This window comes from Rhinolophus ferrumequinum, chromosome 8, assembly GCF_004115265.2.
Source record: "Rhinolophus ferrumequinum isolate MPI-CBG mRhiFer1 chromosome 8, mRhiFer1_v1.p, whole genome shotgun sequence".
Classification (NCBI taxonomy): Eukaryota; Metazoa; Chordata; class Mammalia; order Chiroptera; family Rhinolophidae; genus Rhinolophus; species Rhinolophus ferrumequinum.
This window is the reverse complement of record NC_046291.1, coordinates 70961530-70987016: the sequence shown is the minus strand read 5'-3', so window position 1 is coordinate 70987016 and position 25487 is coordinate 70961530. Positions and strand designations below refer to the sequence as shown.

Here is a 25487-nt window from a genome sequence, read left to right as displayed (position 1 = left end):
TTAGCCCGCAGGAGTTGGTTGAGCGTTGTCTCACTAGGACATTTGTGCCTTCTGCTTAGTGTGAGGTGGACTCAGAGTGGTGGCTGGGCCTGGGGGCGACTGGGGGGGCCTGAGTTAGGTGCGCGGGCCCCACTGCATCCTGGCAGAGGAAGAGGCACGTGTGCTGGGTTTTCTCCTTGGACTCCGAGCTGAGTTTTCTGTAGGGCATGGCAGGTTGCTCAGCGCTACCTCCTGTGTGCATGAGCACTTGTAGGATGGCCGGTGGCCGATGACACGGAACAGAGGGAGCTGGGCCCTTGGCCTCCTTGCCCCTGTTCCAACTCCAGGGCTAATGGGTCCAGAGTCCTTCCTACACAGGAACTCAGGTGAGGAAGCCCTTTCAGTTTGCTGGAAGATGTTTAATTTCTAATAAATAGAGGCTTTCGTGCTGTGATTGGGGCCAGTGTTCCAATTGTCTGGAGCTGTTTGTGCCGTGAATATAGAATTTTTAAAGTACAACTGAAGGGTGGGAAGCTCTTTCCTTGGGTCCCTCAAAGCACCAAACATTCCTGGGTTGGAGGAGGGGTTCTCTGCGCTGGCCCCTGTTTTCAGGCCGGAGGAATCTTTTCTCCAAGAAAGTTGGCATTTTCGTGAAAGCTGAAGCTTGAACCTCCAACCCTTTCGTCTTCTTCAAGTTTTTGCCCCCGTTACCAGGGAAACCATTACCAGAAGTCTGGTACGTGTGAACATTCTCTCTTTCTCTCTCTCAATATAGCTTGATACAAACTCTTGAGGGCTGCAAGGATTTTTTTTTTAAAAATCCTACCTCTTAATTTTCCTTTTTTTAGCTTCCTAAAGGAAAATCCCACTTTCTTTTCTGATCCCAGTTCAGACCTGAATAACCTCAGATCAGTAAAATGTATATTAAAAGTGTTTTTAGGAAACCCCACAAAACAACAAACACAAACAAGTAGCATAAAACTCAGAGAGACCAAAACAAACAAACAGACCTAACGAGGGCCTGAAATAGATGGTGCTGACTGCCTGGCTTGATTTTTTCTTTCTTTTTTTTTTTCGTACGTGGCCCTGAAGAGGAAACTTTAATGTGGGGCCCCTCTCCCTGCCCCCGCCGTCCCTTCAGGAGTGGAGGCTTCCTCCCCGTAGGTAGAGACGGTGGGTCAAAGATACTAATGATGCCTCAGTCCCCTTTCGATGAAGTTTATGTAGATGGGGGAGGGTTGAGGGAAAGGAACATATAATATATTTTTATCACCTCCGCTGTTTTGAAAGAATTCCCTCAGATAATCGTGAGTGCAAAGCAGCCTCCACCACATTTCTCTCCTGTCCCTGTGTGAGATGGAAGCCAGCCTGCCCAGTGTGGGGGCGTCTACAGTGTGCTCACTGAGTATTACAAGACATTCCCGATGCCGATGGGCTTGGGCCGTCTTGCTAGCACAGTCACTGAAAAAACAGAGCATTAGCTTTGTGTCAGGGCCCTAGTGCTTTCTGGGCTGATTGGATTGTCACCGTGTGGCTAAGTTTACAGAGTGGGGCCCTTTCCCTTTTCCCTCCCCAGCTCTGGGTTGGCTTCCTCTGCCGGGGCTCTGGTGTGGCCTTCACAAGAAATATCCCCAAGGAGCTTACTTGGGCCAGGGTTTAAACCAACCCGAATGAGATCTTCGGGAAAGAAATTCTATTCTGCACCTCACTCCAAAGACACAGGGCGTGCATAATGTTTTTCTCCTCTGACTAATCTCAAGAGACCAACTTACAGAAGAAAACTCAAGTATCTTTCTATTAACAAGAAAGTGCACTGCTCGATATCTGCCTTAATTTTGACATTACTGGGAGAAAGTATGTTTGCCTCCTTCTTTAGTAATATATTCTGTAGGAATGTAAGTCCATTTCTCTTTATTTGTGGAGCAGTGGAGGCCCTCATTTCAGCTTTCATCTCACAATTCTACTTAAATTGCAGATGGAGTTGAACTGTATCATTTGTGTGACAAATGATGGACCACTTAGAAGATATCATTTTAAAATATTCATATAATCAAAGTAATGAGTTAGTTTTGATTTTTTTTTTCCTTGCATGTAGATGTCCTTGAAGGTTACAATGGGACGATTTTTGCATATGGACAGACTTCATCAGGAAAAACACACACCATGGAGGTAAGATTGCAGCATGTTGTGATGTCAGGCTCTGAGACAACAGAACAGAGCCCGCGCGTCCCGCAAAATCCGAGGTGCACGTGGCTCTTTTACTGGGCAATAGAGGTGGTTAAGGGGAAGATTATGTTTGGCCAACTTATTGTGCCTTTGAAGAGTTCTAAAATAATGTAAGAAAGACTCAGGACTATAGTATTTTAAAAATCCTTTGTTGATAGATCTGTCAAAATACTGTAATAATAAATTCTATTAAAAAATAATTGTCAACAAGCTAAACAGTGATCGATGTGAATATCCTTATGGACAGGAGCCCAGTCTAACTGAGAAAGTCTGTTGAGAAAATCATTTACCCGAAGGAGGGCCTCTGGGGGGCGGGGGGTGAGTCTCCTGAGAAAAAAATACAAAAATTATAGGTCAGAGAATAAAGACGTTACTTAAGGACCAGATTCAGTCTGCAGACATCTTGACCTGCACAGTGGTGGTTTTCATTTTTTGTTTTAAAATTTAAGTAGTGTTTAAAATGGGATAATTTCACACAATCCTAAGTGGCCAAATTTGGTTGAAAATTCTGAAGATGGAGTAGCAACACTGGGTAAAATTTTACCATAATGTAAAGTGTGAGCTTCACCAAAGCAAGGATCTTCATTGTCTTGTTCACCTTTTTATTCACATTTTTAGTGCATGGAACAGCAGCTGTCACCTAGGAGGGGTTTGATAAAATATTTGTTAAAATGATATCCTGGAGCTGGCCCTGGCCGACCCATGTGTCTGGGGCTCCACGCACACCATGGGTGAATATGAACTTGTCTTCAGCCACCTTCCTCATTGACTCACATCCCTGGCCCCTGCGTGCACTTGAGGGTGTGACCCCAGCTCAGATCGTAGGCTGTGGAGCTCTGTGGCTCCAGGCTGTCTTCCAGGCAAGGCATATCTGCAGACAGAATTGCCCCCTCCCCCCTTTTACCTCTTCTTTTCTTGCTTTTTACCGTGGGCTCCTAGAAGGCCTTCTGGGCTGGATCATTCTTCAAAAGGCTGGGCCCACCTGACTGGTGGGGAAAGGTGGCAGAGTGGTTATTATAATAAGAAATTGTACAGAGGAAGTTTGAGGGAATTCAGTTTCCAAGCAGCAGGGTAAACTGAATCCTTAATCCTTCAAGCTTCGGTTTTTTTCTCTGACACTGGCCTCTTGGGAATATCACTGAGACGGCTGCTGCAGAATCAGTTTAGCTTATGAATCATTCCTATTGAAGACGAGATTTCAAAGACATGAGGCCCAAATCCTCAGGGTTCTGATGTTTTGCACACACTAATTTCAAGTATGGGGTTTGACTCTGGAGGATCTCCTTTCTCCTTGTGAGCGTGGACTCACTCTCACCGTTTTGCTGGAGACAAAGTGGTTCAGAGACTGCACAGATTAAAGGAAGCGTAAGGTTCATTTGCCACCTCTTCCAGACAGAGCAAGACTGCTCCCTGGCACCTGAGCCTCAATGGGCCCCTCTTTTCTGCATTTCATATCCTTCCGCAGAACGCCTTGGCACACAGGCATGGAGTCCCCACTTTGCTGCTCCAGTCCCTCGCCTGCCTCCCTTACTGGGCCCCTGACCTTTAACCTTCTAGGTGCTAGAAAAGTTGCAGTTATACATGTACTAAGTCACCCCCTCCAGTAGCTGTGGACAAAAACTCCTTTATAGGTCATAAGGCCTAGGAAAAAGAGAGGGCATCTCATGAGGATGTCAATCAGTCTTTAGGTTTTTGGAAAATTACCAAATAATATCCAAAACAGCAACCCCCTTCTCCCCAAAATGCATTATTTAAAATCCTCCAAAATCTTAGGAACGGTCACAAGAGCGACCTTTTTAGCTTTGGGATTAATTCATCTTTGGAAAATGTAAGGTAGTAGCTAAATGTCAGATATTTAAATGGTAAACCATCAAAGGAGAGACCTGTCCCCAGAGTGAAATCTTGGTTTGTATTTGTGTATGAGGAGAATATGTAGGTGTAAAAGGAGGGTAACGAGGTAGGCGATTTAAAATGAGCATTGGAGGCATTTTGTTAAATGAGAGCGTCTCCAACCCTTTGCGCCTTGTGGTGTGAACCCCACAATGCCTGTCGCAGTGCTGAGGGCCCGGATGGACTCATGGCACCTAAGCCAGCTGGATGCTGTGCAGGTCCCTCTCAGAGTTGCCTAAATCCAGTCAACTCTTCCTCGTCAGTTTTAAAAGCGTGATTGCAATGAGTTACTTTTTTTTATTGTGGCTTTTGAAGGTCACATATTTGTGCCTAGAGAAGGAGGGAAGGAGTGGGTAGGTGCCAGGCCTTTTCCTAGTGCCACACCTACCCCACCCCCACATTCAATCTAGTTCTTTTGTAGGGCGATTATTGATTGGAGAAAAGGTAGGGGATCTTTTAGAGGAAAACAAAAGGAGGAGCCCCGAAGTAGACACTGCAGGAGACCAAAAAATCCAGGACCCTGGAATGCAATTAAATGAAAAAAAAAAAAACACAAGAAACAAACAAAAAAAACCCTGCAGGGCTTGTACCGTCTGAAAGGCGGATGTTATGTATTCAGAATTACACCTTGTGATCTTTTCAGAGGCTTTTAGAAGAGGATGTTAACTCCCTGAATGGACAGAGCTGTCACATTTTAAAGCTGTTTTTCATTCTAATCCCCCCATTTTTGGTTTGACATCCAGTGGTGATCCCATTACCTTCTATTGAGAGGAACATACAGATAAGCCTACATAAAATTGGAAAGATTAGCCTCTGAAAGTGGAGCATTTAAGGCGGATTTTCAGTAGAAATATGAAGCACTTGACCGAGTTGGGGCTAAGCTTGTGGAGCCCTGGGCCCAGGCTTGCGCGGCCGGGACTCACAGGGGTACTGGGGGTTCTGGCTGCATGGGCACCAAAGGGCCCTTCTGTCCCGCGTGTGACACTGGGAAGGGCTTCGCTGGGCCCCACACTGCACTTCGTGGCCCTGTTCCGCTCACTGAGAGAGGTGAATGGAGACATCCTGTTTTTCCTTCTGCCCAAAGGGAGACCCGGGAGCCATTGAACACTGCAGGCTGCCCTGCTGCTGAGCGGAGCCTGCGAAGTGATTTTTGACAAGACTGTCTGAGTGCATTGGTGCTCGTGTGAGCCATTGGCTGCCCGCTTTCCCATCTTAAGTGTTTCAGGAAACTGTCCTCCTTGAGAGGTTGAGGAGGCACGTGGGGCTGGAACAAAGGGAGTCTTGTTCTGTGGCCTGTGTTCTGGGTCTGGTTTCATCTTTCATACTTGCTCGGAGAGGGCCATAGTCAGAAGTGGGGAAAGCTTTTGAAGAGGATTATCCAGGATGCAAGATTAAAAATGTTTCCTTTTTTGCTTTCTGGGAGAGACAAGATGATGAAGCGATGCATTCCTTGGCTACTCAAGTCCCTCCCTCCAGCCAACTGAACTTGCCCCTGGTCCCTAAATGAGCATTGTTCTTTCTCAGTTCCGGTACCTGGGTTATGTTAAGCCCCGTCATCTTCTCTGCCTGCATCCTCTCTACCCATCCTTAATCTGACTCATCCCTCAGGACCTGGTGTCCCTCAAGGAAGCCATCCTGTAACCCCTCACCTGGAAGAAACTTTTCTTTTCTCTGAATAGCTCTCTGCTCCTTTCCCATCTGTTATTGCCTGAGGTAAATACTTGTTGTGTGTGTATACGTGGGTATTTCGTTTGCAAGGCAATCAACATAGAAACAGTGACGGTCATTATGGAACACCTCTCTCTCATATACACATACCACACACATGCACACCGTAATCCCACACCACACACATAACACATACACACCAGTCATATCCACACACTACATACACCACACCACACCCCACACCACATATACCACCCGTATACTCTATACACACACACACACCCCACACATCCACACAAACCACGTATCCACACCACACACACACACCACATATACCACCCGTATACTCTATACACACACACACACACACACACACCCCACACACACATCCACACAAACAACGTATCCACACCACACACACACCACATATACCACCCGTATACTCTATACACACACACACACACACACACACACACCCCCCACACACATCCACACAAACCACGTATCCACACCACACACACACACCATATATACCACCTGTATACTCTATATACACACACACACCCCACACACATCCACACAAACCATGTATCCACACCACACACACACACCACATATATCGACACCTCACAAATCAACACCATACATCCTCACACCACACACACCCCACACCATTCACACACGTACACACACAGTGTGCACCAGTTGTTTGGGCAGGCTCAGTTTGGTGAGCGGAAGGGCCCTTCCCACTCCGGCTCAGGAGCGAGGTCAAGCATCCCAGCCTCCAAACCCGTGGTAGATTAGGGATCACTTCTGTCACTCTGGGGGTGGGGTATCATTACGCCTTCTCCAAATGAATGTGTGTTTCCCTCTCATGTGGTGTTGGGGTGCAGACTCTGGGGAAACAGAGTGGGGAGTGGCCTGGACTCATCCCTGGTTCTGCCTTGGTTCTTATCGTGACAAAGGCAAACAAAAGGGTGTCAGTGCTTTTGTTAGCGAGGAATCAATTGGAAGATAAATCTGTTGAAAAGGAAAGCATCCAGGGAAACAGATTGAATCAATTATAAATGAATTTGGATTATCAATCATTCTTCTTTGACTGTGGACTACTGAGGAGAAGCTAAAGGCTATGATCAATTATTAAAGAGGTCTGGAGGGAGTGGTTGAGGAACACTTTTCAGATTCTCAGTCAGATTGGCCCAGTGGTGTCATGACATTTGGTGGGACAGAGATCTTTGTTTCATGGCAAGTATCATTTCTGCCAGCAATTTCCACAGCCCAGAGCATGTGGGGTCCAATATTTGGTTTCTTGCATCTTTATGATGGCCCGTGTGAAGTAAAATTACCAATATATGAGCCTCTCAGTCTCAGTCATTTGGTGCTGTTTCATAAGATACACACTAATGGCCTGTGATGGAAATATGTTTTCAGACTCTTCAGGTCAAATAATCCCCAGTAATTGCTTAATGAGAACGTGCTACGAGCTGAATATAATGCTAACGTTTATTGTCATGCAGCACATTATATATACTGTTTCATTAAAATTCCACAATAATTCTATACAGTAGACACTATACTAAGTAGCATATGCAGTGGGGACGTACATATACACTGGTCATGCCTGCCTTTACTTTAGGGGGTGTACAGTCAAACTAATAAACAATAGAAACACATAAAACATTTTAGGATTCTTAGTAGACGAGGGCATTCCAGAGAATACCCAGTTTCCTAGGAAAGAAAGAGAGCTTTGCCAGAGGCCAGACGTATCTGAATTCGGCTTTTCTCTTGCTTTTCATAGAATGGACTGTCAGGAATCAGGTGTGTGAAGGAAGGTTTGTAAAGTGCTTTGTAGCCTGTAGTCAGAGCCGGGTTTGCGTGACTTCTTGCTTTTGGTAACTGATGTATTAGTTTGAAGTCAGCCTGTCAGAGAGGTACTACGAGTATGTGTTGAATCCCTGAAGGAAAAAGAGGATTTAATTGAGAAAAACGAAGAAGACATTCCAGGTAGTGGGCAGATTTGGAACAAGGATATGAGTCAAAATTGTAAAGGTTGTTAGGCATCCCCGGAAAACTAAAGCACAAAGTGGGTTGTGTGCTTTTCTTCCAGTTCCATTTGTTCCTAGAGTTTTATAGCTTCCCAAAGGCCTGAAAAATTCTCCAGGAACATAGTCACCGATGATCATTTTCGATCTATAGGCTGTTCGTTTGGGCACTGATGTGTTGTTTAACACTTAACGGAATTGAAGTGTTCATTTGAGTGTTGGCGTAAATAAAGTTCCCAGGGAGAGGTTCACCCAGGTCCATGTAAGTCCATTGCTTTAACTACTTACAGACCTCTTCTTTAGGAGTTGCTTTCAGATCCTATGGCGTATCTTTTTGAACGTCTTCAGAGGTGGCAAAATCTGGGTCCAAAAAATGGATTTAGTGATAGTCCAAATAGCAGAAAAATTCGTCTCTTTCTACCCCTTAGGTAAAATGAATAGAAGTAGGAAAAAAAAAGGGTGAAAAAGAATAAGAGAATATTCTACACATGGATTTAAGTATTAGAAACAGCCCAACATTTGGAACAGGGTGGCAATTACAGATTTTTAAATGAAATTGATAAAACAAATTTTCTTGATTGGTTTGCAAAGTGATCCTGAAGGTATTTCCACAATAAGGTTCTTAGGAATTTTTGAGCTGTGATAACACTAATAAAACTATACCTGTATCGACATAAGAAATGTCTAAACCTGTAGAGAAAATCATTGTAAGAGTTTATTTGAGCCAAACTGATGACGTATGCTGGCAGCAAGATCTCAAGTGCCTTGGACAATCACACGTTTGCAGCTTCTTTTATGCATTTGAGGTTAAGGAGAGAATGCAAGGAAGACTGCGTGGAGCTGGGAGAAAGCAAGGCTCTCATTGGATTACAGGTTAGTTAGGAAGATTATATGCTCTCTCTTTTGAGAGTGGTTATAACTTATTTCAAAGGTATGTTAACCTACCATGTTTCCCCGAAAATAAGACTTAGCCGGACAATCAGCTCTAATGCGTCTTTTGGAGCAAAAATTAATATAAGACCCGGTCTTATATTACTATAATATAGTTTTACTGTAAGACTGGGTCTTATATTAATTTTTGCTCCAAAAGACGCATTAGAGCTGATTGTCCGGCTAAGTCTTATTTTCGGGGAAACATGATAGTAGTTGCACAGAAACAAAGGACAGGGCTTGTTTAAGGCAAAGACGAACCTTTTACTAAAAAGTTATATGCCTGGGGTGTGATGACCCACCATGATCTGCCCTGTTAGGAATTTTTGATCAGATCACCCTGTGAGGTTACTTTCCGTAGAATCCTCTTTATGTATCAGCTCTCAAGGTGGTTCTATTAAAGCAGATTAACTTGGACTTGTAGGTTCTGGTCAGTTTGTAAAATTTCAAAAACAAAAGCCTCTTTTAGTATGTTATAGTCACCCATATATTCTCAGTCCTTTTCCCTCCTTCCTACCTCCCCACACACTCACATACACTCTGAATTGTTTTCCCAAGTGGCAGCAAGAAGGAATATTGTGGGTCTTCAGCCCCTGACAGGACAAGCTCTTCTCTCTTGGGTTGAGTTATTCTGCTGACTTTTGGCCTGTTGGCCTGTCAGGTAGATCTCCAAGGGAGCAGACAGCCTGTGTGTGTGTGGTGCTCCTGTTCCACGGAGTTCTGTTTAAGAAAACCCAGGTGTGGTTCCTTCTCTCTCTCACGTGTTTCCCACACTCTTCAGCACCTGTGTTTGTGTTTCTCACCCACTAGGGGAAGCTGCATGACCCTCAACTCATGGGGATCATCCCAAGGATCGCACACGACATCTTTGACCATATCTATTCCATGGATGAAAACCTGGAGTTTCACATCAAGGTCAGTGCCATTGATGGAGACCCAAGAAAGAAACGGGGTCCAAAATTATATTTCTTAGCTTTCCTCTTATTTTATACATGTGAAAGATGATCTTGTCTAATTTAAATGATATTACTGTGGTAAGTAGAACCGTATTTTTTGTTTAATGATTAAGGTAATACTTAGCTGTCTGGATGGTTTGCTTGAAATATAAAGTAAAAATCCTCTTTAGAATGAAATCATCTTGATACTTGCCTGACTTCTACCCTTTACTGTGTAGATTTCTGTAGATAAGACGGAATGACTGCGTTTGCCTAAAGTGTGTTTCATGGAACACAGTCTCTCATATTATTAATAGGTGGGCACCAAGGAAAATGCTTATGTGGCCAAATAAGCTGGGAAAATGCTTTGTTGAACAATATTAAGTTTATCACGAGCTTCCGTATACTATTGTATAATACGATTATGCAAAGGGAACATGGAATATATTACATTACCCAGTTTGACTGCGGACCTGTTTTTTTAACAACCAGAACCTATGTTCTGGCTTAAATTCATAATTGTTGGTATTAGGGGTATACTCATTAGAACTTCTTTGTTTGCATGTGACTGAAAGCCACTTGTTTAGGCAAATAGAGGAAGTTATGAGATCCAGAATCTGATAGCAGGCTTAAGGGGGAGGGGTTGTGGAGAAGTGAGAAATCCAGGTCCTACGTTTCCTTTTTAACCTAAAAAAATAGAGGTATAATTCAGATACTATAATATTCACCCTTTGAAGTATACAGTTGATGGTTTTTAATCCTTTCCAAAATCGGATAACCATGATTACTATCTAATTCTAGAACATTTTTATTACCCCAAAAGAAACTCCATACCAATTATTGTCTCTGCATTTCTGCCTTCTTGCTTTATTTCTTTGTTGTTGTTGTTGGGGGGAGGCGCCCGATGTCAGCTCCTGCTCCACATTCCCCTATTTCCAATTCCTGATTCCCCAGGGAAGGGGTTCCCTGGCCCAGCCTACTGTAGGTGATCCCCCAGCTCTGATTAGCTGGGTCTAGGATGCACATGGCTGACTAGGAATGGAATTAATGGGGTGGGGAGGAGAAAGGGGCAGTTCTGAGAAGATGTGGAGTGGGCCAGATCAGCCAAGAGGCTGAGATCACCCTTGAAGGGTGGGACTTACTGCACTTGGCCCACCATTTTAGAGATGAGGAAACGGAAGTTCAAAGCCATAATAGGTCCAGAGGGCCAGAGTACGTTACAAATCATTGGCAGAGATGAGATTAAACTCCTGATCTGACCAACCCTACACGCAGTACCTTTTCCATTATATTAAACTCTCCCCTTACTTATTTCTGTTAATACATACGTTTCCTTAAGTATATAAAACCAAGGCAATGACTGTTTGCCCAATTGTAAATTGGCAGATCTTTTTCCTTACTGTTCTCATAGTTGGCTAAAGCAGCTTCTTGCCAGGGTTCTTTATATCTAAGGATACAGAAGCTTGTTGCTTTGATGGGATCAAGATTTAGGAGCTTAGTGCATCTTTAAGGCTGTTTGTATTTAAATATCTCAAACTACTTATGGGATAATCCTGGAGTAAGATGTTAAACCAATTACTGCCCTCAAAACAGGGTCTTGTATTACAATCGTACTAAGATGAAAACAGCCCAGCAGGAGGAACACCCGCGTCCCTAGGGCTAAATTTTACAGTCTAGTTTCCCTAAAAGCTGCATTTGTAGTTATGCTTTCCTCTTTCGTAAATAATAATCGTTAAGTGGGCAAGTTAGCTATTATTGACTACTTCGTACTTTGTACTGAGTAGTGACAGGCCTAATCAAGAAAGAGTCTTGATTCAGGCAATGTTGAAGATCTGTTCCTTCAAGTGGGTCCCGCAGAGGTTTTACACATTATTTCTGAACATACTATTTCTTAATGCCAAGCAATGCTTATTTGTTTTTCTCTTACCTGGCCTCACAAAGTACTTGAAGTGACAAAAATAGCAAAATCAAACCGCCACGAAAAGCAGCCAGTAATTGCTGTGGTAAAGAGAAATGAACAAATCAGAATTCTCTTTCTACTTTTATTAAATGTGGACAGCATTCTAATGGCCAGATTTGCGAATATCTGATTCGTGACTGCTTTTTAGATGTCGTTATTTTTCTCTGTAATCTATGGAAATAAGGGCGCATGTGTAAGATCTCAAAGATAACAGAAAAGTCTTAATGAAAACCAGACAATTCTGGAACACATAGGATGAGTTGGAGCCAGGGTTAAGTTGGCTGCAGGAAGGGCTGGGTTAGAGAGAGCTGACTAAGATTAGAGGCCAAACACGTCTGTAGGATTCCGGGAACAGAAGCAATGGGGCTTTCGAAGGTTGGGTAGCTGTGTCTATGGCATATGAGGCTCAGTGACAGGGGAGTTTCGCATTCAAGCGGACAGAGGTGGTTAGGAAGACAGGCGACATGGTGGGGATTCCCAGCTACAGACTCCAGGGATCGAAGCTGGAACCCCAAATCTCAGAGAAACTAGGAAGTCAGGAGATTCCAGACTGAGATGCAGACAAAAGGTAACGAACCAGGGCTGAATCGGGTTAGGACCAGTGCCAAGAGTCTTCACTTGCTGCCCCAACTAGAGGCAGGGCTGGTCCAGAGCTGGGATGTGGAGACGAGGTTTCACGTGTAGTCACATCCCAACTTTATAACTACTTTTTTCCGACTTTTCTGTCCATTCCTTTGTTTATATTTCCAAAAAAAAAAAACCCATCGACATAAGGAGAGAAAATTTGATCTGGGAGGCAGAAGGCAGGTGTAGACAGAATGCAGAATCCTAGAGGGGATTTTGGACGTCAAGTCTAAAGGCTTCGTTTGACAGATGGGAAAATTGAGGCCTACCTAGGATCTTGGTTCAGTTTTCAAGAGCACATCTCATTCAAGTTGTTCTCTGAGGTTAGCTAGCCTGTGAATCACCTGGGGATTTTAGAAGCAGTTTCCTAGGCCCTATTCTTGGAGATTCTGTTTCAGTAGGACTGCAGTCGGGTTCAGGGCTCTGCAGTTTAAACACATGCTAGGGGAGATGTTGACGTAGGCGGTCCTGGGGCTGAGGTTCGAGAATAATTCATCGGAAGGCTTTCTTTCCCTCACACTTTAATTGTCTTTCATTAAATCACATTTTGTTTAAATCTTTCTGGACTCCCCCAAAGCCTGCCACCATGATTTTTCTCATAGTTACCTTGCCGAGCCCTTGTAGTTCTCAGCAAACTGCTTTTACCCCCCTCCCCACTTCTTCCCCCACACGAATGTTTGGACCACTCTCCCACCCTGGTCTGCTCAGGCTGTCAATATCATGCAGAAGATGAGGGCTACTGATTTTTGACAATTACTTGCAAAGGATGTTTCCTTTTCTAGCTGATGTCATACCTAGAAGTTTGCTTGGTGCTCATCGAAGGTAAAAGCTAGAGTCTTCCTGTAAGTGGCTGTCTAGCACATGATGTAAATAACACCTGAATTGAACCACAGGGAGCTGTGACGTGTGGGGACAGAGAGTGGCCCACACTGAGCTGGGACCATGGAGCAAATTGACGAAGCAGGAAGCAGGATGCAGAGTGTGGGCTGGGGCTCTTCACTCTAGGACTTTGAATCTTCACTTTGGACCCCTTCCTGTTACTCTTCTTAGCTAATGCATGCCAAAAGCTTTAGTAAGTTCTAATAATGATATTTTTGTAATATCGTGTGGCATTTCTGTTTCAAACTCAGTTTGCTTTTAACAGGTTTCCTATTTTGAGATTTACTTGGACAAAATCAGGGATTTACTCGATGGTGAGTAACCTGAATGTTTGTCCTTTATTTGTTCTGTAACTAAAGTCCAGGGAGGTTGAAATGATTTAAAGCCCTTCTTAAGGAATTAATAAAGATTTATAGAGATGTTCTCTTGCCTTCAGGCTGTCTGCTTATTCTCGGCCAAGGCTTAAACTTGCATATTGCAAAGAGATTAGATTTGCTTATCTTCTGTAACAATTTCTGTTTTTTCCTCCAGTACAGGGTCTTTAACTTTTCTTTTCTTCTTTGCATGCCATTATCATCTCTGTAGTATCCAAGACAAATTTGGCCGTTCATGAAGATAAAAACAGAGTTCCGTATGTAAAGGTATGAGGAAAACGTGACTGATGATGCAACTTATTTCTCTCCATTCACTGTCATAATAATTATTACATGTGATGCCCATATAAAGTACATAGAGATATTTAATCATGTTCCTTATATTTGTAATTCATCTGGTTAAAAAAATAGACATTTAATATCTACAATCATATCTCTATGTGAATGTATCACAGATGTTTAATCATGTGAGGTAAGACGTGCAGAAATGAGCAAACATTTATCATTCACATTTAAAGAGGCTTTGGTATTGAGTCTAACTGTTTATACCTTGCTGTTCGGGGAAGCCTATTACAGTACTTCAAAGTGTCTAATTAAAGTTGGAAATGGAAAGCAAAGCAAAACTTCATCCACTTCTTTATCTGTCATTGATTTTCTTTATTTCTGCCTGCATTGCTGCCGAGTTTGATTATGTATTCAAAAATCTAGGGAAACCGGCCTTTCTTTTCTGGTTTACTTTGGGGTTTCCTAGGGGATGCTCAGACTTCTTTTTAATGTAGAATTCAAGCCTTAGGCAAGGAGGAAACGTTGTTGGATCGACATTGCAGCCTTTCTCTTGATCTGCACATCTAGAAGAGAAATGGGAATATGTTTAGCTGTTTCAAGATATTGTTGCTTTTCAGTTTTTTAATGGTGAATCTGAACTGACTCTCTTGGCAGGGGTGCACCGAGAGGTTTGTGTCCAGCCCCGAGGAAGTCATGGATGTAATAGATGAAGGCAAGGCAAACCGACACGTGGCCGTAACAAGTAAGCACGGTGTGGTGTTTCCTTCCCTCTAATTTAGGATGCAGGTGTCTGCCTACTCACCAGGAAGGGTGAGTAATGAGGTCCTGAGGAAACGGGAAGGCAGTTGGAAAGCAGTGCCTGCGACACAAACACGAGGGATGTGCAGTGAGTGTCTAGGCAGGTTGTGGGAACCAGCGCCTCCTGCTGGCCAGGGAACTCTTGGCGATACTGGGTGATACTCGTTGGATGCTGGTAACAGCCTAAGCCTGAACATGGGGGAAAATTACCAACCAATCAACCAACCAACCACAGCCAGGGAGAATAAGCTTCTGTGTTTATTTGAACCATATTAATATTGAGGTTTTTTTTTTGTTTTTTTTTAATCCAAACCAACAACTTCTATATGCCAGTCATACACATGGAAAGAAACCATATTAGATTTCTGCTCTCTGTATACAAGGAAAAGAAAAGCAAGGAGGAACTCAGAAAACAGAGTGGAGCTTTATTGAAAATTTTCCGATATTGAGTTAGTAATAAACACATTCAACTCAGCTTGTTTACCCTGTGGTTCCTTCCTTGGCATGTGTACACATCCCAGGGAAGCAGATCAAATGGTACTAGAATGGCAAAGTTTCCATGAAAAGCAGGGGGGCTGTCCGTTCTATTCAGAGGGAGATAGAGAAATGAGAGTGAGTTCATATGAAGTGATACTTCGTGCGGTTTGATTTGCATGTCCTTAACGATTAGCGATGTTGAGCATCTTTTCACGTGGTAATTGGCTGTTTCTACATTTTTGGAGAAATATCTAAGTTCTTTGTCCATTTTTTAATTGAGTTGTTTGTTTTGTTGTTGATTTGTAGGAGTTTGTTTTATATATTATGGCTATCAATCCCATATCAGATACATGATTTGCAAATATTTTCTCTCATTCTGTGAGTTGCTTTTTTACTCTGTAGATAGTGTCCTTTGATACACAAAAGTTTTTAATTTTGATGAGGTCTAATTTATCTACTTTTTTCTTTTGTTGCTTGTGTTGCCAAATCCAGTGTCATGAAACTTTTCCCCTGTGTTCTCTTCTAAGGTTTTATAGCTTTAGCTCTTACATTTAGGTCTTTGATCCTTTTTGAGTTAATTTTTCTATATGGCCTAAGGTAAGAGTCCAGCTTTTTTTTTTCTTTTGCATGTAGATATCTAGTTTTCTCAACACTCTTTGGTGAAGAGACTGTCCTTTACCTATTGAATGGTCTTGACATTCTTCTTGAAAATTTTTTTACTGTATTACGTGAAGGTTTATTGCTGGTCTCTCTGTTCTGTTCAGTTGGTCTATATGTCTCCCTTTATACCAATACCATGCTGTTTTGATTACTGTAGCTTTGCAGTACGTTTTTAAATTTTATTTAGGTATCTAAGTATGGTTGGTATGCAATCTTATATTGGTTATGTTACTTTCAGGTGTACAATATAGTGATGTGACAATTTTATACCTTATAATGTGTTTGCCCCACTAATTCTAGTAATCATTTGTCACCATGCAAACATATCACAATATTATTGATTATATTCCTTTTTCCCTTTTTAACCATTCCCCCAAGACTCTGGTAACCATTCCTATGGTCTCTATTTCTATGAGTCTGTTTTTTGTTTTGTTTTCAGATTCCACATATAAGTGAACCATACAGTATTTGTTTTTCTATACCTGAGTTATTTCACTTAGCATAATACCGTCTAGATCCATCCATGTTGTAGCAAATGGCAAGATTTCATTTATTATTGCTGCATAATATTCCTGTGTGTGTGTGTGTGTGTGTGTGTGTGTGTGTGTGTATCATATCTTCAACAAAACAAAAAGTCAACTCACTGAATGGAAGGATACAAGTATTTTTACAAATGATATATATGATAAGGGATTGATATCCAAAATATGTATGTAAGAAATTCATACAACTCACTAACAAAAAATAAACAATCCAACTGAAAAATGGGCAGAGCACATGAAAAGACATTTCTCTAAAGAAGACATACAGATGGCCAATAGACATGAAAAGATGCTCAACGTCACTAATCACCAGGAAAATGTAAATTGAAACCACAATGAGATACCACTTCACAACAGTTAGATAGGCTATTATCAAAAAGTCAACAAACAACATGTGTTGGCGAGGATGTGGAGAAAAGGGATGTGCACTGTTGGTGGGATTTCGGACTGGTGCAGTCCCTATGGAAAACAGGATGGAGATTCCTCAAAAAACTAAAAATGGATATACTATGCAGCCCAACAATTCCACTTCTGGGTATTTATCCAAAGAAAATGAAAACACTAGTTAGAAAAGAGCTATGTGCCCTTCTGTTCATAGCAACCTATGTGCTAGCACAGAGCACATAGCAACCTATGTGTCCATTGATAGATGAATGGATAAAGAAGATGTGGTACATACGAGTATATATACAATGTAGTAAGTTTTGAAAGCAATAAGTGTGAGACCTCCAAATTTGTTCTTTTTCAAGATTGTTTTGGCTATTTGGGGTCCCTTGAGATTCCATATGAATTTTAGGATGGACTTTTCTATTTCTGCGAAAAGCATCACTGAGATTTTGATAAAGATTACACTGAACTATATGTAGATCACTTTTGGTAGTACTGGCATTTTAATAATATTTAAATCTTCCAATCCATGAAATTGCAATGTCTTATCATTTATTTGTGTCTTATTTTTTAAAGCAACATTTTGTAGTTTTCAGTGTATAAGTCTTTTGTTTCCTTGGTTAAGTTTATTCCTAACTACCTTATCATTTTGTTGCTATTTTAAAAGTAATTGTTTTCTTAATTTCTTTTTTTGGATTGTTCATTGTTAATAAATAGAAGTGCTATTTATTTTTATATGTTGCTCTTGTATCCTGTAACTTTGCTGAATTTGTTTATTAGTTTACCATTGTTTTGTAGACCCTTTAGGGTTTCTTCCATGTAATCTTGTAAAACGGTTTTAAGAAATGATCGCTAGTAGGGATTGAATAAGATAGTCACTGGGGTCTCTGCTTGCCTGGTGAACAAAGACCGGGGTGCCAAAAGATTTTTATTTCCAGTACTCGGTCCTAATGGAGCATGTTTAATCTTTGAGACTTTCTATATGCCTAGCATGGATTATAGAAGAAGTGTATGCCTTAATCCATAATACTTAAGAAAGTATTATGACATTAAGAAAGTGTCCTTAAGAAAGTTTATGGTATTACTGATCAGGTAAGCCTTACACACAGAAGACGATGGAATTCGTCAGGTACTAATCATGATGGTAAAGGCTGAGGGTCTGAGTGAGGCAGGGGAGAGGCTGTGACCTCTTCCAGGAGAGGGTCAAGCTGGTGGAGGACGTTGGAGGCTGGGGCTTCAGGCAGAGCTAGACAATCTATCTGCAACCACTGACTAAGATTTTAGATTAATTTCCTTCCCACTTAAATCTTTCATTTCTAGAACGAGCATTGTTTTTTAAGAAGAAGTGGTGGCCGCAGATAATTTTAAAAACTGGCTGGACTTCCTTTTAGAAATGGAGCTATGAGACATGATTTTTTTTTTTTTTTAGATGAGAGGCTTGCTACCAAATTTTATGTGTTCTTTGTAGAGCAGTAAACTATTTTCCTTTTCAGACATGAATGAACACAGCTCTAGAAGTCACAGTATCTTCCTGATTAATATTAAACAAGAGAATGTAGAGACTGAAAAAAAACTCAGTGGGAAGCTTTATCTAGTTGATTTGGCTGGGAGTGAAAAGGTAATTGGTTCTTTATTTGTATTACCTATAATTTCCCCGTTATTTGCTTTACTGTGCAATGGTATAATTTTTATGCCTTTCTATTTCCTGGTTTTAAAGAGCTTTTAAAGTTTCCGATGTTGCGCCAAGATGTTATTAAATTTAACCTTTGTCTCCCTACTCTCTCTTTTTCGTCCTGATGTTCCCTCTTCGCGTCATGGGAGGTGCTTTGAATGCCAACTCTGCTTTATGGCTAATAGGCTCTGATTATGACATTAGGCAAGTGTTGGTGTGAACTTAGCCTGGCAAAGGCAGCTTTGCAAATGCCAGAGGGACGTGCACTTTGAGAAAAGGAAAGATCCCTCTGTTATTCCTGACTCAAATAGGCCGGGAAGGGGCTTTGTGTTGGAATGTGGCAGTCCTGCCTCTGCGGGTGTGTTTGCTGATAGAAGGCCTGCAACCTGGGGCCGGCTCGTGTTCCCCGCTTCTCTCTGCAGTGGGCATGGAGATGGTGTCTCCCACGGACAGCCTCACTTCCTTCAGGCTGTGTGGCCTGTAATCGGTGTTTTGGCCACAAGCCTCATTCCTTCTCTGGTTGTGTCAGGGCTCTCGTTAGGCCTGTATCCTGTGCCGTGCTCTGCCAGGCACGGGCTGGGGCCATACTCCAGACCAGACAGGCCTCCCAGGACCTCCCACCTGCCCCCTCCAGCCTCACTTCTGGGGCACCACTGGAGGCTCCTGCTGCCACAGTCTGGCTTGGGGGCCTGCCCCACTTGGCGACATCACAGAGCCGGTCCATGTGCGCAGTAGCACGTGGCCCCCGTCATCACTGACATCGGTTGATTGTCCCCATCACAGCTGGCTCTGGAGCTAGACCAGTCTCGCGAACTGTGTAATTGATTCCTGCTTGACTGTACCCCACTACTGAGTTGCCGGACGCCAAGTTGTGGCCACCAACATCCCTGTAGGGAATGGCGACTCAGAGTGTTCTGCACGCATTTGTAAAGCCGTGAGCAGAAAAGCATCTGGGTGTTCTTGGTTGGGAATCTAAACGTTTACTGGTATGGGCTTGTTACTTGACTTAAACAGATACTCACCAGAATGGGATTACGGAGCAGCATTGCTTAGTTCCAGACTAATCATGGGCAACCAGGTCCCACTTTGCTGCCTCACCAGCTGTGTGGGTCTGGACAAGAAGCCTTCGTTCATCACAAGTGTGCCCTCTTTCCCTTTAGAGCACAGGGATGAGCATTTAGGACCCAAATGCAGCTGAAAAATGCTGGCACTTCAGAGTGGAGGCCAGTCCCCTGTGGTGTTGGTGGTTCTTACTTAGGATATTTATGAGGCATTGCTTCTTTTGCTCATACCGTTTTCCCCGAAAATAAGACCTAGCTGCACAATCAGCTCTAATGCGTCTTTTGGAGCAAAACTTAATATGCGACCAGGTCTTATTTTACTATAAGACCAGATGTAGTATAATATAATACAATATAATGTAATATAATAATAACATAATATAATGTAATATAATACCTGGTCTTAATTTTACTATAAGACCAGGTATAATATAATATAATATAAAATATAATTTTTGCTCCAAAAGACGCATTAGAGCTGATTGTCCAGCTAGGTCTTATTTTTGGGGAAACACGGTATCTGTTTTCCTTTGCCTTAGATGTTTCCATACGAACGAATCAGGGTGATCTAGAGATCCAGAACTCTGGGCTTTAGTCCCCGACTTCTCTAAGTGGTGTTCTTCCCTTGGGCTGGCAATTTGACATCTCTGGAGCTTAAATTTTCCTTGTTTGTAAAAGGAAGGTGATTGTACCTGTCTTGCATATTTCATGGAGTTAAGACATGCAAATGTGAAGGCAACATAAACAACACCATGTGAACAGACTGTTGTTATCTGTGGTCCCTCAGCTGTATTATTTCTCTTATGTATAAGCAGAGGTACCCACACACACAATTCCTGGAGAGATGAGAGTCTATCCTATTTGAAAAAAAACCTTCTCCTGGACATGCATTCATCTTCATTGTTAGGAGTTTCTCCTTTATACATAATTAAACCCTTCTTTGTGCAGTTTAAAATGATTTTCTCACCTTTCTTTAGAGAGCAGCTGCTTACTCTGTGTCGTTTGTCCAGTCAGCAGAGCTATGAATCATGTTGAGTTCCCCTTTTTTCTAGCGCCTATAAATTGCTCTCTCCCTACAGCAAGTATTGTAAATATGGAATTACCAGTAATAACACAGCAGAGAAGGAACTGTGCGTGCTCCCTCTGGCTGCAGAGGAAAAAAATAAATTTCACGATGTAATAGTATACATTTTCTTGACTTTCCATGCCTACACTAAAAATGTCGAAGACACAGGAGCCATTTTTATAAAGAGCTTTGGTTGAATGTTTCGAAAATGGTAAATATTTTTGAGGCCACTGGAGAGTTTGGAATCCAGAAGAAATGCTATCTGGGGGTTTGTCCTCTTTGCTTGTTTCCCCCTCCTGGCCTTGGGTGGCCTACGTATTATATTATGCACCCCCGAACGCAGTATATTTCATCCAAGTTGCACCTCGTTTGGACTTCTGCCCTTCTGTTTTATTACCTTTATGTTAATGTGATTTTTTTTCAGAAGTTGATTTTTAAACACTTCTAATTCTTCATCTAAACTATTAATTTTAATTAAAGTTAGGTGCTAATGACAACCCCCCCAAAAAAAAAAGTATCTTTCCTTTTGGATAGTTGTTCCTTTTTTACTTGCTATGGGTAAGTAGGAGCAGTCTGGATGACCACCCCACCCCCTCTTGTCCTTTTCCTGAAGTTTCCTGAAGTTTTCCTCATAGTTGACCCTTTCTTGGTATGTCTACTCACTGTGGCCAGGACAGCGTTTTCTCTCCAAGCTTCCCCTTGGGTTCCCTCCCTAGTGGAGACTGTGGTTCAGTGTCCCGGCCTCAGCCTTTTAAAGCCTGCTTTTCCTGGATGGATGTCCCCCGGGGAAGCATCTGCAGCTTTGCCACTTGAGGCATTTCAGCCATTCCCCTAAAACCTAATTGAGAGGAAAATGACAACAAGAGAGAACAAATTCCCAGCCTCAGGCACGAGGGAGGGTTTTATCAATGTGATTCTTACTTACTTTTCTTTTCCGTTGCATTCCAGGAGGATTCACGTCCCCCCACCCCCTGCACTCTTGCCCTCCTGTGAATTGGAGTTTTTTGCTCTGTGCTTCTGCTGTCCTGTGCAGCTCACTGCTTTCTCTTCTCTCTCGTAGGTCAGCAAAACTGGTGCCGAGGGAGCTGTTCTCGACGAAGCTAAAAATATCAATAAGTCTTTGTCTGCTCTTGGAAACGTGATCTCTGCCCTGGCAGAAGGGACAGTAAGTGATCCTGTCCCCATCTATTAAATGATATTACAAGAAGTTGCCTTTTTTGGGGTCTGTGTGTCCTCTCTTTGCCACACACCCCAGAGATTGGCTTGTTTTTGTTTGGAATGGGACAGAGGGAATCCTGGCTGTGGACACCCTGCTTGCTGGGAGTTCTAGTCCATTAGAATGTGTGAATGCTGATGCTAATTACCTGTGACCCGGGTCCCAGAAGGGGCATTCTAAACTTTGGCAAGATCCAAAGACCAGGCAACAAATTCATGTTTTACACGTGTTTCTAAGCCCAGTGTCCCCATCACTAACTTGCTTGCCTCTGTGTTTTGTCTTTTGAATGGGCTGTAGCAGCCAATACTTTTTCTTTTCCTAAATAGAAAACACACGTGCCATACCGGGACAGCAAGATGACTCGGATTCTTCAGGACTCTTTGGGTGGGAACTGTAGAACGACCATTGTCATTTGCTGTTCTCCCTCTGTCTTCAATGAAGCCGAGACTAAGTCAACGCTGATGTTTGGACAAAGGTGGGTGTGGTCTGTCCTTACCCGTGCTCTGAGCTTAGGTGTTAGGACTCAGTGGCGAGGAGCTAGTGTCAGAAAGGAATAAGAGTGAGGGGGCAAGCAGCCTGATACTAACAGGTGATCTGTAAACTTGAGGCGTCATTTATTGAGGCCAAAGGAAAAATCGTGTTTTAAAATAATGGGCAGGAATATGCCAGTCCATGGGATGATGTTAAAAAAAAAAAATCACTCAAACTTACTATAGATGTGATTGTTGATAATTCAGTGGAATGTTACTTTTGTTCCTCATGGAATTATTGTAAGTCTGACTCATGTTCACAGGATTTCAAGTGTATACAACTCAAAACTGGTAACTACCTTTAGCACCAATATTTGGGATCCATTGCAAAGGTGCTGATAGAACAGCCAGAAACTAAGATGAATGTAGAGTTGTGACATAAATATTAAAATGGGGGAAAGGAATCCTCATACTAACCCCGGGGGTAGGAGGTACGGAATGTAGGTTGAGGAAAAGATGGCAGCCATCTTCTCACCTTCAGAATGTCCCAATGAGGTTTCCTAGATGTCTGAGAAGTGTTACTAGGTGGGCAGCAGGCACTATAGTAATCCTAAAACAGCATCATTCTCGTGCGTGGGTTTGTTCAGACCTTGCTCTCCTTTCTTGCCCGCCCCTCCCCTGTTGGCCAAGGCCTAACCTCCTTCAGTCTTGGTCCCCATTTCAGGTGTTTAGCGCCACCCTCTCAGCATGTACCTCAGGTGCTAGTTCCTGGAGTGATTGTGTGCTCTGGATTTGGGCGATATGAGCCCAGACCTGAGGTTGGGAGATAGGGATTCTACTGCCATCATTCCCTTCATTTCTGAACAATTGTGAGATCTTTAGACAAGTGGCCAGTTCCCTGTTGGCCTCAGCGGCCTCATTTGTAAATGGATGCACAGAGCGATCCCTGTCTTCCTCCTGGGGGCTTAGGCCTGAGAAATAATTTAAGATGCCAAGAGAAAGGACAGATAGGGGTGGGCGTTCTGTATGGGAAATTGTGTGGCTTGTTTAAACTGCATTAAACCCCAGTCATTTCCTAAGCCCTGAACAGAACATAGAATTTTACGCAGTCGTGGCACCTGTGGGATGTCTAAATAAATAATAATTACACTGAAATGTTGTAGAACTAATACATCTTTTAAACTGGATTTGGGTCCTTTACTTCCTCTCAAATCACTTCCTTGATTAGCTAAATGCTTAGGTCAGTGCGTTGCAATGGGATAACACCTCCTTTTTCAAGGGTCCCTATAAATCAGTATCTGCATATGGGAAACAGAAGACTGTGCTGATCATCTTGCCTGCTTCGTTCTCCTGGTTTCTTTTTCTTTCTTCCTTTTTTTTTAAATTGGGGAATATTGGGGAACACTGTGTTTTTCCAGGACCCATTGGCTCCATGTCAAGTGGTTGTCTTCAATCTAGTTGTGGAGGGCGCAGCTCACTGGCCCATGTGGGAATCGAACCGGCGACCTCGGCATTAGGAGCCCAGTGCTCTAACCACTGATCCCTGGTTTCTTACACTTAAGCTTTAATAGTTCCCTCTGATGACATGTTTGAGAAAACAAAGCAACAAATGCATTTATAAAAGAAACATCTCTTTAAAAACAAACCCTTACCTGCAAAGCAAAAATCATCGGAATCTTTGCAAACCAGAGTCATCCTGGGGTACGGGGCTGTGTCAGGGTTACTGCTGTGAGTGTGTGTTTGCAGCTGTCTGTAGGAGGAGTTTTAGGCGTAAGTCCAAATGATTATTTTCTCTCTTGTGATATTGGTGAGGCAGTTGTCACCATCATCATTATCACTAGCATGTGCTTTTAGGGCCTGGTGTGGGCCAGGCACGTCACAATCCTCATAGGAATTCTATCAGGTAGGCATTCTCTCAGCTTTGCACAGAGGATGAAATTGAGGCTTAGGCTCAAAGCCAGTCAGCAATGTACCTGAGACCACACAGTAAATGGCTGACCATGGAGGGTGTCATGGAATGGAGATGGTATTATTTGACGCACAGTCTTTTGCACGCAGGCAGTTCTGATGCTAGGCTCTGTCCTGACCCATTCTCTCTCTCTCTGTCTCTGTCTCTGTCTCTCTCTCGTTTACCTCTCTCTGAGCCTCATTCTCCTTGCCTGGAGGAGGAAACATAACAATGCCTACTTTTGAGAATTGTTGGGAGTATTAAATGAGTTGCTTGGATTTTGACTCCGCACAAAGGCTGGCATATAATAGGCATTCAGTGATTACAAGTTCCCCTCTCCCTCCATCTTCAACAGTCTTCACCCATCTGATGTACTGAAGCTTGGGAGAGTCGCAGTCATGGATGGGACTGGACGGAATGCAATGTAACTTACAGGATAGGACTGGAATATAAGGAACAGGATGGACTGAAGTAGAATTAGAATTAAGTTTCCGGACTGAATGATTAAAGAAATACTGCTGATATTTTGGGGTTCCCGGAAATGAAAAGTATGGCAATTATATTTGCAAACGAGATAGGTTGTTCTATCGTCTTTTATTGGCATCATCTAGATACTGGGCTCTCTGAGGGTAGGGACTCCATTTATCATTGGCATCAGTCGTCCCAACAAGCACCCAGCACAACTAGTACACAGTAAGTGGCCAATAAATAAATGCTTACCAAATGAAGGAACAGATGAATCTACTGCCTATTGTGTAGGATTCCGTAGAACGTTAGGGCATTTGCTGAACTATGACACCCTTATGTCCAGAAATTTGGTTGGGTTTAGATCTGGTGTGTTTTCCAGCCTATAATTAGAAATGTGTGAGGTTTTGTTACCTTCCCTCTATCTCCGAGTTGGTTAATGGGTTCTTCAAGGACATCTGACTTCTCTATGGGGCCAATACCTGCTTTATTGTCAAGTAAACACATTGAACCCAATTACACAGTAGACACGGGTTTGAACATCAGACTAGACATGGCATCTGATAGCTAGTGAGATTAAGCACTTTGAACTCAGAAAAGACTGCCGGGCACATCTCAAATTCAATGTAACAAGTGTTCATTATATTCTTGTTGCAGGGCTGGTCAAACCTTAGGGCAGCATGAGATTCCTCAGTTATTCCTACGCAATTCTTCCAAAGGACAGGAAGAAATCCCTGTTTGTTGCTAGGCTATTGCTGTATTGATGCTCTGAATAAAACAATAGCGTATCTTTTGAAGCAGTAGGAACATGGTAGAGCCTGAGGGCAGCCTACCAAGTCAGCGCTCTTCAAGATTCTACATTAGGTACTGGAATTTAAAGGAAGAAGTTCGCTGTCTGTGTTTTGATTTCAGTGATGAATTCTGGCTCTTCTA

General features: G+C 42.6%; 1 protein-coding gene across 1 annotated transcript in view; it reads left to right on the top strand.

The window, feature by feature from the left end:
• KIF5C (kinesin family member 5C) overlaps positions 1-25487 on the top strand; it is a 143348-nt gene that overhangs the window by 50668 nt on the left and 67193 nt on the right. Inside the window, 8 exon segments of the mRNA XM_033111683.1 lie at positions 2075-2148; positions 9546-9650; positions 13399-13447; positions 13719-13774; positions 14447-14534; positions 18150-18274; positions 21516-21620; positions 21998-22146. Coding sequence (XP_032967574.1) covers positions 2075-2148; positions 9546-9650; positions 13399-13447; positions 13719-13774; positions 14447-14534; positions 18150-18274; positions 21516-21620; positions 21998-22146 — 751 coding nt within the window.